The sequence below is a fragment of the Crocodylus siamensis genome, chromosome 2 (genome assembly GCF_052110815.1).
Source record: "Crocodylus siamensis isolate JL-2025a chromosome 2, ASM5211081v1, whole genome shotgun sequence".
Lineage (NCBI taxonomy): Eukaryota > Metazoa > Chordata > Crocodylia > Crocodylidae > Crocodylus > Crocodylus siamensis.
This window is the reverse complement of record NC_143396.1, coordinates 80,270,668-80,285,804: the sequence shown is the minus strand read 5'-3', so window position 1 is coordinate 80,285,804 and position 15,137 is coordinate 80,270,668. Positions and strand designations below refer to the sequence as shown.

The following is a 15,137-nucleotide window of genomic DNA, read 5'->3' as shown; positions in this document are numbered from 1 at the left end:
GTCACAGAGACATCGAAAATCGTCCTCTACAGAATGACACAACCAGCGTGGATGGCATCAGATGGCATCACCCGTGACAACGGGAAGTATGGATTTTACTGCCATCCATGCCACGTACACCAAATCCACCCTGGCTGTGAATCGGCTCAGGAGAACGAGCTTCTGGGATTTCGAGAATTAGTGTGTCACTGCTTACAACACCATAATGGGACACTTCCCGTGCCCATTATGGCAGTCGACTCACAGTACGTCTGTCGCTTCACCAATGGAGAATATTGATCTATGGCAGGAGATCTGCAACCTATTCTCTGAATTTACCACGCTGCCATTGATAAAACATACTCGATCACACAGGCTTGACACAGATCCAACCCATGAAGTAATTGATAAGCTATTAGAAGACCCTAACCGAACCGATTGTGTGTTTGCCGCTAAAGACATCAGCAATTGAAGTGTGTGTAGACCCGTAACTTGGCATGGCTTCACGAAAACTGGGGTGATCCAGGTCCTCAGGCGTGTCACCAAAAATGATGCCAGAATCAGATAACCCAAGGCATGGAACCCATACAGATTGGAAGAGGGTGATACAAGCTTGTTAGGCTCGTGCGACCAAAAAATGTCATCCAACGAGCAACTTCCGGGGCGCACTTAACCCGAAAACCTTTGAGCCCGGAAAATCATGGCAAGTTGATCTACTAGGCCCTCTACCTGGAGCTGCAGTCACGAACAAGGGGCTAATTGTGATAGATCTTGGAACCGGCCAAGTCACTGTGGTGCCTTTGCGGAAAACTCACGCGACCGCAGTGATAACTGTGTTAACAAGCGTGTTTGCAGTTTGGCAAATTCTGAAGGCTTTTTACAATCCAATGGAGGGCCACCCTTTACGTCTACGGCAATCGAACAATTTGCGCGATATAAATTGGAACCACCATCTACCATACCACCCCCAATCAAATGGAGTGGTAGAGCGAGCAGTGGGACTGTATAAAGAGGCCTTGCGCCTGAAAGGACAAGGATCCTATAAGAACTGGGTCAAAACAAATCACGAAGTGCTAACCACGTTAAACTCAGGAAAGGAATTATGGAACCAGCGGAACGTCGAACCAACAGAATCTTGGAAACAGAAGTTTAAAACGTTGGAACTTGTTTGAGTTACTTTACCGGACCCGAAAAATAGCCACCCGAAGGTCCTGAAGGGAGTGATCAGAGCAGCCGAATGATATCCATTCCTACCTACCTACCTACCTGGCGGAGCTTGTGGACAGAGCTTATTAGTCCATCATAACTCGCTGGCCAGGTGATCCATCACCAATGCTACTGAGTTAGGCCTGTAGATTAGTTTTGTATATAGTTATATCATAGAGTACGTCCTGTCTTGTTTACGTTCTGTCTTCTAGCACCGGTTAACGTTGAACAGCAGATGAAGGGGACGTGAGTCCACGCCACATCCCATTCGACTCGAGGCGACACGAAGCTCTGATCAACCTAACGAAGGAAGCCACAGACCCACCAGAACAGCATGGCAACGGAACTCAAGGACTCTAGAGTGACTTTGATCTTATGTTGTATATATTACATATGTTGCCAAATCGTCCGACAAATTAGCTGCCAAATTCATCAAATTTGGTTTTATATCTACTATAGCTCCGGGCCAATGCAACAGGGGATGACTGGACAGGTGACGGATTAACCGCCTGCCTTAAGGTTCCAATGTCTGCGGAGGACCAAATCCTCACCCCATATCTCAAACCAATTAATATCTCAGATTGGTTCGACAAGGTCACGAAAAGTCGAAATCCGTTTATAAACTTCACACAAGGCCCATTAGATGATGGTAGTTTCAGCACGACGCAATATGCTTGGAAATCCAACTTGACATTTTCTGATCTCCAGAAGGTCAAGGAGAAAAAGTGTAAAGAAAGTCTCTTGTGAGAGCCTCCATCTCATCCGGTAACCAAATTCATACCCTGTTCAAAAATCCCCTGGGAATTTAACCCAGAGAGCGGTGAGGACGACTGACGTGGGATCCCCATTCCATCATGCCTCCGTGGGTCTTATTACTTCCTCCGACCCCTGGTCCCAGGTATATAGCCTCCGTCACCCGGGTCCCACTTACAACCCCTTTACGTATAGTTAATTGGAACATTTCCTTATCTGTAAATTTAACCGAACCCGGTAATTCCTATTATCAATTTTTATTATCTCCTCCTTCGGGGAGCAGTGCTAAGCGCAGCTTGTCATGGGCTCAACAGTCCTCTGGACGATACTAGTGAACACTATCCAGAGCAGACTTTCATTCTCCCCTTGTACTTGGCCTTGGTGAGGCCGCAGCTGGAGTACTGCGTCCAGTTTTGGGCTCCACAATTCAAAAAGCATGTGGAGAAGCTTGAGAGAGTCCAGAGGAGAGCCACGCGCATGATCAGAGGTCAGGAAAACAGATCTTACGATGACAGGCTGAGAGCCATGGGACTCTTTAGCCTGGAAAAGCACAGGCTCAGGGGTGATCTGATGGCCACATATAAGTTTATCGGGGTGACCACCAGAATCTGGGGAACGTTCACCAGAGCGCCCCAAGGGATGACGAGGTCGAACGGTCACAAACTCCTGCAAGACCGTTTCAGGCTGGACGTAAGGAAGAATTTCTTTACTGTCCGAGCCCCCCAAGGTCTGGAACAGTCTGCCAGCGGAGGTGATTCAAGCACCTACATTGAACACCTTCAAGAGTAAATTGGATGCTTATCTTGCTGGGATCCTATGACCCCAGCTGACTTCCTGCCCTTTGGGCAGGGGGCTGGACTCGATCTCCCGAGGTCCCTTCCGGCCCTGATTATGAAATCCATGAAATTTGCAGGCAGCTGTTCCAAGCTAAATACGCCTGCCCCATTGGGACTTGTTTCGGCCTGTAACGATGGCCGGTTACGCACAAAAACTTCCAGCCACTCTTTCTGGGGTCCAGTGTTTTTTGAGTTCCATTTTGTTTTGTTCTCCAGTGTTAGCCTCAGCCGCGCATCCACCAAATCCCGTTGTTCTGCACCGCCACACCCGGTCCACCACTCCAGTGTGGAGTTCGCTTACCTGAGGAGAAAGAACAATCCAAGAGCTTACTCGGGCCGCTGAAAGGTTCTTTTTGTGGGGCTGTGGGATAGCCAGAGCCTGAATAGCATTGGTGGAGCTCTCAAAACAGATCAAGATCCTGGCCAACAACACAGCAGTGGGTTTCGAATTAATAAATGAGTAACTGCAGGCCACGTCAAAAATGACAATTCAAAACCAGTTAGCATCAGATGCCCTGCTGATCCAGCAAGGGGGGTTTGTGTCAATATTTGAACCTCTCTCGAGACATGTTGCATAGCCATCCCAAATGTTTTGATCCCCCTACAAAACCAGGTGACAAAGATCAGGAAAATCGCAGAGGAGCTTAATGCGGTTTCTGGTATCAGTCCAGGGTGGCTATCCCGAATATTCAAGTGGCTAGGATGGGACGCCTCGTCCTGGTTATTGAATTTTTTTAACCCCGCTAATATCGTTTTTACTTGTCCTAGTTATAGTTATTTCGTTAATTAGTTGTATATTTCACTGTTTAAGGAAGAAGTTATCGAATTTATTCGTTTTTGTGTATACCCGTATTCCCCCACATGTGAGATTCGAAGACGGAAACGAAAACGTATGCTAAGCCCGAATTCAAAACTCCTGTATTGACAGCAAGGGGGCGTGTCAGAGCAAAAATGTTGATTCACTGCTGACAACACAGAGAGTTAGATCTGACATGCGTAGACAAGCCCTACGAATAGAAAATTCCACAGCATGCCCAGCACGTGCCCCCTGGATGACCTGATGGCTTGTCAATCATGCCTGACCTACTTTTCCACCATACGCATGCTCAATACAGGCAGAGATATGAAGCAATCTGACACGCACGTGCTCAGTTCTAACCGCAGCATGACTTCATAAGACTAGAAAATTCTTCTGAGTAAGCAACCTGATTGGCCACTTGGTTGCCATAAAAGACTTGTGAGCCCAGGGGGGGAGACCGGAGAGACTGGGAAGAGACTCAGCCTGAGAGCAGAGACTGCTTTTAGCAGAGACTGTCTCGCAGGGAGAGATCAACCCGATCCTGAAAGCAGAGGCTGCGGGGACTGCTCCTCAGGAGGGCTTTAAGCCCACCGGTCTTCTCACCGTGCGGTTTTGCAATTCGTTTTCGACCTCGTATCGATTTTTCGTATACTGATCATCTGGCTACCGACCCAATTTCTGTCTTCGACCTCGACTACGATCTCAATTCTCGACCATTGGCTACGGCATCGACATTTCATCTCAGCTTTTGACCTCGGCACTGTCTTCGACCATCTCTTCTCGTTGTCCACTTTGGACTGGCGTCACGACGTTCTACATGTTACAGTTTTGTTATTCGTTCTTCCAGTTAATAAGCTGTTGACCAGCCCTGGGACTATCGAGTTGGGCAGCCGCACCTATCCTTCGGGGTAGAAAGCAAGGGCTCAGCTCGGGAACCCCGTGGGCCAACAGTCTCCTTTGTTGTTCATGTTCATTTATTGTAACTGTAACTGAAACAAGAATTCTGCCTACGCTTCAAAGCGTAAGTAAATAAATCCATCTACTTTGAAACCGCATGAGTCCCGTACCGCTCAGACTCCTCACCGCTAATCCCGCCTGTTCCAATCCGATACCACCCTCGGCCCACCGTGACCTTGGGGCCCTGTTCCCCGACAATGTAGCATGTGAATAAAATAAAAGGTGAGTAACCCAGATTTGATTATTTTCAATATATTGTCCAGTGCTAGCTTTTCCTATGTGGAGAGTTGTAGTCTTAGATGACAACTTAGTGGTGTCTTTGTATAAATTGCTTGTTTACAAAAATAAGGAAGTAATCAGGATAATTATTTTTCTGAAGTAACAATAAAGTGACACTAAATTATTAGAAATAATTTAAAATTTTCAGATTAACTACATGATCTTTATCAACCTTTTAGCAGGAAGAGAAAATTAAGGCATTGTTAAAAGTACATTATTAGTGGTGTTCTCACTATTTTTTAAAAACATGAACTTTTAGCTGCTTTGCCATGTATCACTAGTACCAAATTAAACCTCTTACTAGACATATTTATTAACATACTACACACACCTTTTCCTACAAAAATCACCCCCCAAAATTGGGGTGCGTGTTTTAAGTGGGAACACTTCTGTTTCTTAACTGTTCCTCATCTCTTCCATTTCACAGCCTTGTAAACTATTTTTAACTCTTCAAAATTGTAGATCCATCTGTAGACCCCAGTCTGCAGAAGCAGCTAATGTTTCAGTTTTTGATTAAGCAGGAAAGGGTGGATTCATCAGCTGAAGATTAGACTCTGTCCCTGTTCTCAGCAGCTGTAACTTTAGAAAAATCTTTTTTTCCTTGTTTGCCTTCCCAAAAACAAGGTGTGTGACTTATGTGGGGACATGTGATCAGTGTGAAAATACAGTATGTCTGTTTAATAAAGCATTGATCTTCATCTATAGTTTCATATATGACTAGATACAGAAGCTTCTTGAAATTTCTATAGAAACACCTGTATTTTCACTTATGTTTATACCTGATACAGACCAGATCTTGATCTGTGGTACAGCAAGTGTCCTCAGTCCATCAGATTTGGTCTGTTTTAGTATATTAGTGAAAAGTACAAGATAGAGGGGTCACACATTCTAAAAGCACTTGTATAGTTGCTATGCTCTTCCTAAAAAAAAAAACCCCCGAGTTTTGATGGATTCTTACTTCCTCTATTTAATATTAAATATATTGACTGTGTATGCCCCTTTTAGGTTGCTGTAGTGATTACTTCATTTTACAGAACTCCTTTCCTATTGTAGGAAGTTGGGAACAGCCTCTACAATGAGTAACAGTTTGGGGATATCCTGAATGACCAGAGCTGGTTGCCAGTTCTGAATTAGAGCTTCATTCATTCCCCAAAGAGTTTACTTACAACCCTCTTTTTCTTTTGGTTATTTAAACCTGGGAACCATGGTTAGGTCATCATAAAATTGGTACAGGGAAAAAGGAACAACTAATGAAGTAGTTTGAGGTGTATTTTTATTATTGAGCTGGCTTGCTGCACTTGATCTTAACATAATGCTATTTTCACTCTTCATTAATGCACTTAAACACTAGCAGAGGTTGCCAAAAGATGGAATTTTAAAATGTTCTTAATTATGATTTTAGATCCAACAGAATATGTAGAAATAACTTCCAGCAGCCAACATTACTGTTGCTCAGTAGTTATCTTACTATATTATGAGTTGGCTCTCTATACCACCACCTAAAATATTAAATACCAGAAGTCATTTGTTTTGTAACTTAAATTGGTCATTTGAACACTGTTGTCAGGACTCCTTGGGTACCACAACTGCTTTTAGTTTTAAAGAAAGACTAGTAGAGTGGTGCCCTTACCATTTCAGCTTATGGGCTGTCTGAGCAGTATCGTGTCTGTCCATGGGCAAGATCCAGTCTATGGGTCTGATCTGACACTTGACACTGGCCTGAGTGATGCAGCTGCACAGAAACAGGTTCCAGCTGGAGCCATTCCTACATGACTGCATCTCGTCCCAGTTAGATCTGGTCATGCAGGAATGGGGCCTGATCCCCTCCACATGAGGCTGGCTTACCAGGACCAATCCAGGCATGTAGGGGTTGGAATTGCCACCATTCCCCCACTGCTAAATTTCAGAACCCAGGGGAAAACCTACAGGCTGAATTAGATGGCTCTCTGGGCTGGATCTGGCCCACAGGCCAAGGGTTGAACACCCCTAGACTGGGGGGGGCAAGGGTGAGAGATTTCAAACTAAAAGTATAGGCAGTCCTTGGACTTGCAACACAATTGGTTCCTGAAAACTGCTTCTTAAGTCAAAACATTGCAACTTGGAACCAATTTTCTCATAAGAAACAAATAGGGTATCGGGCCTTGGTTCAGAAACAAATCCCCTATTTTCACTAAAAATACCCCACAATTTTGTACTTGATCAATTGTAGATTAGCAATAGCTACATTAATGTATCTATATTGTAAATACCAATCATTGTTTTGGAAGGACTTCTTTGAGATGACTTTATTGGACTTTTTGAAGGGCTCTTGGTTGGATTCTTCTCAGGAGTCTCGGCTGCAGGTTTTTCTGGAGTTTTGTCTGCTTTCTTAAAGTGTCCAAGGAAGTTTAGACAGATGATCTCCGGGGAGATGGGTGACACAGCAGACTTGTTCATGGGCATGGCATCACATCAGATCAAGCACTGTAAAGTCTAAACTGATGTCAGAAAGTTGAAATGGTGTCAATTTATGGCAGTTCTTCCTCCCTAGATGCAGCACCTTGTACTTGTCCTTATTGAATTGCATCCTGTTGCTCTCTGCCCACTTCCCCAGCCTGCCTAGGTCAGCCTGGATCTGGTTCCTCCTCTCCAGAGTGTTAGCTGTACCCCATAATTTTGTGTCTGTGAATTTGGACAGGGCACTTCCCACCCCCTCATCCAGATCACTGATGATGTTGAACAGTACTGGCCCCAGAACTGAGCTCTGAGGGACTCCACTGCCCACATCTTTCCAGGTTGACACCAACCCATCCACTACCACCTTCTGAGTGTGACCCTTGAGCCAGTTTGCTATCCAGTCTACTGTGTAATCATCCAAGGCAAATCCCCTCAGTTTATTTATAAGAATGATAAGAGATACCTTGTCAAAGGCCTTCTTGAAGTCCAGATAGATAATGTCTACCTCAACTGCTGCATCTAAACAACTGGTGGCCTTGTTGTAAAAGGAAACTAGGTTAGTCAGGCAGGATCTGCCTGCTGAAAATCCATGTTGGTTACCCTTCCGCATCACGTTAGGCAGTGGGATCCCACATATGCGCTCCTTTAACTTTTTCTAGGATTTTTCCAGAGATAAAGGTAAGGCTGACTGGTCTGTAGTTCCCCAGGTCCTCCTTCCCCCCCTTCTTAAAGACTGGGACGTCATAAGCCCTCTTCCAATCCTCTGGAACCTGACCCGAGCACCAGGAGTGCTCATGTATCCTTGCCAGTGGATAAGCTATGACCCCCGCTAATTCCTTCATTACCTGTGGGTGGAGTCCCTCCAGTCCTGGTGACTTTGAATACATCCAGTCACTCCAAGTGTCTTTCTACCGTGTCAGCACTGACTGTTGGTTGGCTGATGTTCCTTCCCTTTGTTGGTGTCCATGATGTATGTTGAGGGTTTGTCTAGATTCCCATTTAAGACGACAGAGGCAAAAAACTCATTGAAGAGCTCTGCCTTGCCCCTGCTATCCATCACTAAGCCCACCTGCCCATCCTGTATGGGCCTTATGCTACCCCACACCCTGTTTTTGCTCCCAACGTACCTAAAGAAGGACTTTTTATTGTCCCTAATCCCTGATGCTAGCCTGAGTTCGAGTTGCCTTGGTCTTCCTGGCCGACTCCCTGCAGGTGCAGGCCAAAGAAGTATACTCTTTCCTAGCTACCTCCTGCTTCCATTTCCTGTACACCTTTTTTTGCCTTTATAGTATCTTGGATGCCCCTGATTAGCCAAGGGGGCTTCCTGGCCCCTTGCCTCCTTTCCTCTGCCATGGGATTGACTCGCTCTGAGCCCAAAGAATGACTTCTTTGAGGCTTCCTGGACCCTCAATGCATCCAAGTTACTTTGAAGCCTTCATTCAGCCCCCAGAAGCTCTGCTGACTGTTGGGGACTATTGAGCCTGTCCCAGTGTTTGAAAAAAAATCACACAAGTACTGCTTGCTTAAAAGCACAGGAAGTCTACTTGCAGGAGTGCCACTGCTTCTTGTCTATACTGTCTCCAATTAAAACTAAGTGAAGAAGGTGAATCCAGTTGACTGCATGTGCTGTGCATACAGGGTGTACAGTGCAAATTAAAAACAAGCTGGAATATTATATGGGGATAAGGCACAATGCCACATTTATTGGAACATAAAACATGCAACTTGAATAAAGAACAGTAAGGTTATTTGCTTCACTCATTCCCATGCATACTTATTCAAAAGAAACAAGCACAAACACAGATAGCTAGACAGTTCTGCAAAGGTTAATGTGTTACGAAGTTCTAAGGTTACTAAGGTCAGTCTGGTGGCCAGCCAGACTGGCCAGAGTGATGGAGTCAAGTCTTGTTGGACACACCCAAAACTCCTTCTTGCAGGTGGAAAAGACCCAAAGCCTTGTCTTTGTGTTCATTCTTTATGGTGATAGTTGTCCATAAAAGCCTATGGATTCTGCTGCATCAGATGTGAAGGCCATCCTCCATATCCTGTTGGCAGGCTGGGATTTGGTAAGACGTGATCTGGCTTTGTGGCCTACAATCTTCAGGGGGGTGCTTGCTTGCAGTCTTCAGCCATCAAAGTGAAACGTGATCCAGTGTTTGGTAATCCTTGACTGCTGACTCGACATTGCTGCAGCCTTTAACCGTTAAACTGCAGAAGGTCATTTTCACCTGCTGCAAGAGGACTCTTTTCTTTCACATTGTCACATACGTACATCATTCACTCTTTCATTACCTCTTTCCACATACACCAGACGTACCGCAAATCCTTACACAAGCAATTTCCTTGTACTAAATTTAAGTTCGAAAGTCCTGAGACGATTAGGTCAAATATGTCTATTATGTCCAAGATATTAATACTAAGCAACAAGAAATTTAAAATAGATGATTAATGTCACAACAATAATAGTGACTAATAAAATTATTATAAAAAGTAGATCATAACAAGACTAACTTTTATCTTAATTGTTAAATTTTTTTTTATATAAAAAGAAAAATAACAATAACTGCTTTGGTTGCTTACAGTCACTGCAATACTACACATGCAGCTGCCACCAGGTAAGATGTAGTTGCAGGGAGGCATGGCTCCTTTGTCTTGGGTTAATTTTCAGTATTCCTAAGGATTGACCTTAAGTATCTGTTTAGATAGGCCCCAGTAGATCTCATAAGGGTACTTTGCCAAAGACTGCATATCTAAATGGCTACATAAAATATAAGATCAGGTAGAAGAAAAAGCAGTTTTAAATACAGCTGTAGCAGAGTTCAGTCAACAAACTCTGTTTAGAAAGGTATAAACCCTTGTTTATATACTCCTGAATAGGTTTAACTGATGATTCTAATCTGAATTAAGAGTTTCCACAGAAGTTTGTACCAGTTCAGATTGCTGCAACCTTTTCCAAGCATGTGTAGACAAAACCAGTATCTGCTGGCTGACATACAGCACTGTCTGTTGTAGACAATTTGTTTCATTACAGGATGTAGTTCTGCCTTCTGAAGATGCACCACATAAGTACCCCCACAGTGGTTCCTGGGACTTGGGAGGCTCTAATGACTGCAAGTGGAAGTAGCTGCCCAGAAAAATTCTCAAGTACAATGAAAACTGACTTCTTCCTGTTTGTTTTTTTAGCTGTGTCAGGATGTTTCAGAAAACTTGGTTGCCAAAACAAGCTTTTAATTTGAAAAATAGTCAACATACCTCACTATAAACAATAAGCAAACATAAGTATACTGCAGTATGGAATTTAGGACACTAAACATCGAGTCTAATGCAAACATTAACATTTTCTTACAGAGAGAAAAACAGGTTGATTTTTATAAATAAAATCCAATGTATTATAACTATTACAAAACATGGTTGAGGGGTTTTTTTAGATTTTTATCTTCTAATCACATATTAACTTAGACTACTAAAACTGATTACACAGAAAGCAGAACGTAATATGCCGTTAGTACCTTTTAGGGTATCGTATTCTTCACAATCTATGCCAGTCTTGTGACACTTAAACTTTATATAGTTTTGCTTCATAACTTTCACTCAGTTGTTGAAATGCCAGTACAACATTGTCATCTGGATTGTCACAAAGTTCACCAAGTGATACTCTGGTGAGTTAAAAAGAAAAAATGTTAAATTGATTTAAAGGCCTAAACAAAGTAAATTTAAAGATATAGAAGTATATATCATACCTGACAGATTTAATGACGAGCAAAAAATCCTTAAGCAGTTTATAAGCATCCCCTTCATGTAACCTAAAAAAAATTCTAAAGTTAGAGAAGGTTTAAGTGGGATAAATAAGTGGTATAATAACCCCAATCTTCTAGGGCAGTGGGGGCCACATTTTTCAGCAGGTATGACGCAAGTTAGCCCTGTACCCTCTGAGGGCCACTCTGATCTAGACAAACCTCTGAGTAAACAGCTCTCCAATCAGCAACCAACCAGTTCTGCAGGATCAGCATGGGGAAATATTTCAGTGCTGTAAACTCAGATCTAAAAGTGTGTTTTGCTATACAGATGGTAAGGCACATGCTTACAGAATGATTCTAAACCTATTGAAATATTCAAAGCTGTCACACTGTGAGAATGTAAATATGCTTTTTATGGGGAAAGCAATTAATATATTTGTGAACTTCAGCTCTTGAGACAGGTTGCTTTATTTCTGCATGACAGACTATAATGGAGAATAAACTGTAGACCAAGCTGTTGAGTTAATTAAGAATAGGATAGACCCAAAACTTGGCTATGTTCATTTGCCTATAAATAATGCCCTAATTTCTTCAGAAAAGGTCCTCCAGGTACAGTGCATTGGGCTGCCCATTTTGCAACAGTTCCTGTTTTTAGTCTGAAGTATGGAACAGGCCTTATGGAAAGTAATTATTATAATAAAAAAAAGTTCATGCTTCAGAATTTTTTATAGAAAATATTTGTTTATGACAGTGTTCACAGAATACTAGGTCCTTAAGGGTGTTTATACACGTGCTCTAGGGTGGAGGTTAAGAGGCACTTTAACTAGAGCAGCTCCAAGAGCCACTCTAATTAAAAGCACCCGGAACATCTTGTGTATCAGTGCCCCTGCACTTCAAAATGGTGGCATGGGGTGCTTTATCTAAATCTCAAAGAAATTTTAGATAAAGCACCCCCCACCGCCATTTTGAAGTGTGGGGATGCTGATACGTGAGGTGCTGGATTGCAGGAATTACCACGCTCCAATAGACTTGATTAATCAAGTCTGCTCATCTATAGGTGCCCTCAGAATTAAGAAAGGAATGGCCTTAAGAATCTACAATTTTACAAGGAAGACAGACAAATAGGCACAAGTTAGTGGAAAGGGAAGAAATACAGAATTTTTATACAAATTTCAACTAAATTCATCATAAGCTGCAGGAAGGAAGATTTTTTTTCTTCTAAGATGTAGTTTAAGTATGAGCAGTTAGGGATCATAAGTGAGATCAAACTCAATGGGACAAATGTACCTAAATGAGCTGACAGCATAAGAAGTAGTGCCTAGTCATAAGCCTCAGAAAAGACAACACAGGAGATGATACTACTGAGGACAGTAGATGGACATAGAAGAGCAATATTAATTCTAAAAAAAATCTAATTATGCCAATTCAGGTGTCATGTCTTGCTCAGATATTGTCTGCAGCCACAAGAAATCAACACATTATCTATGCATAGTGTTTAAGATGGACGTTTATTTGTGACCATAAAGGCTAGAAACATTGTTTATTAAAGGAAATTAACATAGGGCATAATATTGCGACCATATGTGGCACCACAAATACTGTGGCTGTAGAACTGAAAATATTTAAGTCCTAACTTATTTCCACAAACAACTATAACAAAACAATGACATTAAACAAAAGTGCATACCAGTTGTCTTTTACCAGAGCAACCAAGGAGCCATGCTTATAGAAATCAAGTGCATAAGCATTGAGTGGCATTCTTCTTCCTTGATAGTCAAGCTTCTCCCGCCAAAGCAAAGGAGCATTTCCAATATTAACACCAGCTGTACGTAAAACAGCCTAAGACAGAACACAGATTGTTGCACTGTTCAGTTTTAGACGCACCATTTTAGACAGTCTGAAAACATTTGAATATTCTAATATTATATATATAAAAGCCTTAGTCTGTTTGTTTGTCTATAATGCTTTATTTGCGTTCCGATTGGCTGTCTTGGGAGCCAACTGGAGTGCTCTACACAGACAGAGACAGATGGTGGAGTGCGGCAATGACAGTGGGGACTGAGTGGGGGGTGGGCAATGAGGCCACCTGGCTTCACCTCGCCTCGCCTCCCCTCCCCTCCCCTGCTTGAAGGCATTCCTCAAAGGGGGCCTTCATCAAAGGTCTTTATGGCTGCTGTTTAAATTAAAGCAAAGAAGCCAGAGAAAATGCACCACCACCATAAAATCCAGACCTGGAATCTGGTTTGAACCCCTCTACAAAAAAATTAACTTACTCTGTTAACCTTTTCAGCAGCAAATAAATCCTGATCAGTCATTCCAGATAGCCACATGAAAGGAGAGACTGCAGTTGCACTTTTTGTGCTGCTCGTCAAATAAGAAGCCAGTTTGGAGTGACCATATTCTTTTTGTGTAAAATCTAATGAAAACAAGCATTGAGTGGAATAAAAATAATTGTGCCCTTTGATCAATTAACCAAAAAGATACAGTCAATTTTTGGTTTGATATGGGGATCTTGGTGACTTTTATGGTTTTGAATTGGCAGAAGGGGAGGAAGTGTAGCAGTTAGTTCCACCCCATAGTTTATACCATTTTACTAAATATAATCTACAAAACAGTGTAATCTGTTTGCATGAATGCTACTAAATGCATCATTTGTTTCACTTCATAACACACTCAATCCCCATTCTGTGTCTGTTTGTTTACATTGTAACATACTCAGTTTATCAGTATGTCAGTTAAGTGCATAAACCATGTTAGTGCATCTTCTTTCAGCCTGTCTACTTTGTAACCTAATAGGACTGGACTTAACTGCATGTTAATTATAATAGTAGTCCCCTGTCTGCCCCAGATAGCACCCCTTTGACAACTGCTTCACTCTATTAGAATACAGTTTTGAGGCTGCTAATACAACAGTACTGACAGTGCTGTAAGCTCCCTAAGTACAGAGCAGTTTTGGTGCTATGGTATTAGCACCCTAGAAACTGGCTAGCACTCTCACTTTCAAGGCTATACATGAAAGCATGGAAACTGGGGGAGTTAGTCAGTTTTGAGTTTACTAATACCATAGTCCCAATAGTGCTGTATACTTAAGAAACCTTGTTTACAAGGGACTTTGAATAAGCACAAAAAAGGCTATATCCTGCTTTAGCTTTTTTTTGTTTTAAAGCTACAGTTAAACAGAGTGAACTGTACATCTCCTGTAAAAAAAAAGAAAAAAGACAAATGGAACTTATTAGCATAGCTGAATTCACAAGCCTTAAATGACAAATTGCTTGTTTCAATTAGTCAATCTATCAGGCATTCACAACACAACTTGTGTTCACAACAGATTAAAGTATAATATGCATAAGCAAATAATTAGTGATTAAAATGTATAGGTGTTCCCAGTGCTTACCTATCTTTGACAAAGGGAGTTTATATTCCTGTTCTGTGTCAGCCAGCTTAGCAACTGTTAGAAGAAAGCAAGCAAAATTTTTTTCTACTTTGCTGTTGTATTCATCAACTGCTGCAGCGAAGTCTTCTGGGAGATCTTCTAGAAACACCTGCAGTAGCATACAACATATTTAACTAAGCATTGATTTAGCTATTACCCTGGCATATCTAAAGAGGCCTTAGTCCAGGGGTGGGCAAAATCTGGCCAGCTGACTATTCAACCTGCAAGCAGGCGCCCACCAATTAATTGTATATGGCGTGGACCACTGCATTCCACATGGGGCTGATCCCCACCTGCTCCCGCTCGGGGCATCCTTACCTGCTGGAGGTCCCTAGCTTGAGCCCCAGCTACAGCCAGCGCATGTAACTTCTGGGCAGTGGTGATACTGCTGTTGAGCAGCAGCCACTCAGTGAGCTGCCTGGCTCCCCCTGCCTCCAGTGACCCCTCCTGTCCCTACTGCAGTACTGGGGAGCAGGTAGGGTAGGGAAGGAGCAGTGGGTGGGAGGGCGGTGGCAGCTGGGAGCACAGGGCCAGAGCTGGCAGGAGTGCAGGGTGGGAGCTGGGGAAGTGGCGGTGAACAGAGGGGGATGGATGAAGGGAAAGTGGCAGCAGCCCCTCAGGGTGCTTGTGGCCCACCAGAAGCCATGTGTGATGGAGCCCAGCTGTCTTGGCTTCACTCCCTGCCAGCACATGCAAGTCCTGGGACTCAGCCAAGGGGCTGT

At 43.0% G+C, this 15,137-nt stretch overlaps 1 protein-coding gene across 1 annotated transcript in view; it reads right to left on the bottom strand.

Annotated features, from left to right (window-relative positions):
- Window positions 1–8,917: 8,917 nt before the first annotated feature.
- DDX60 (DExD/H-box helicase 60) overlaps window positions 8,918–15,137 on the bottom strand; it is a 95,641-nt gene continuing 89,421 nt past the window's right edge. Inside the window, exons 33-37 of the mRNA XM_090034511.1 lie at window positions 14,377–14,524; window positions 13,256–13,398; window positions 12,670–12,821; window positions 10,986–11,048; window positions 8,918–10,901 (exon numbers count right to left, since the gene is read on the bottom strand). Of these exons, the coding sequence (XP_089890637.1) occupies window positions 10,802–10,901; window positions 10,986–11,048; window positions 12,670–12,821; window positions 13,256–13,398; window positions 14,377–14,524 (606 nt within the window). The 3' untranslated portion in view covers window positions 8,918–10,801. The remainder of the gene's footprint in view (window positions 10,902–10,985; window positions 11,049–12,669; window positions 12,822–13,255; window positions 13,399–14,376; window positions 14,525–15,137) is intronic.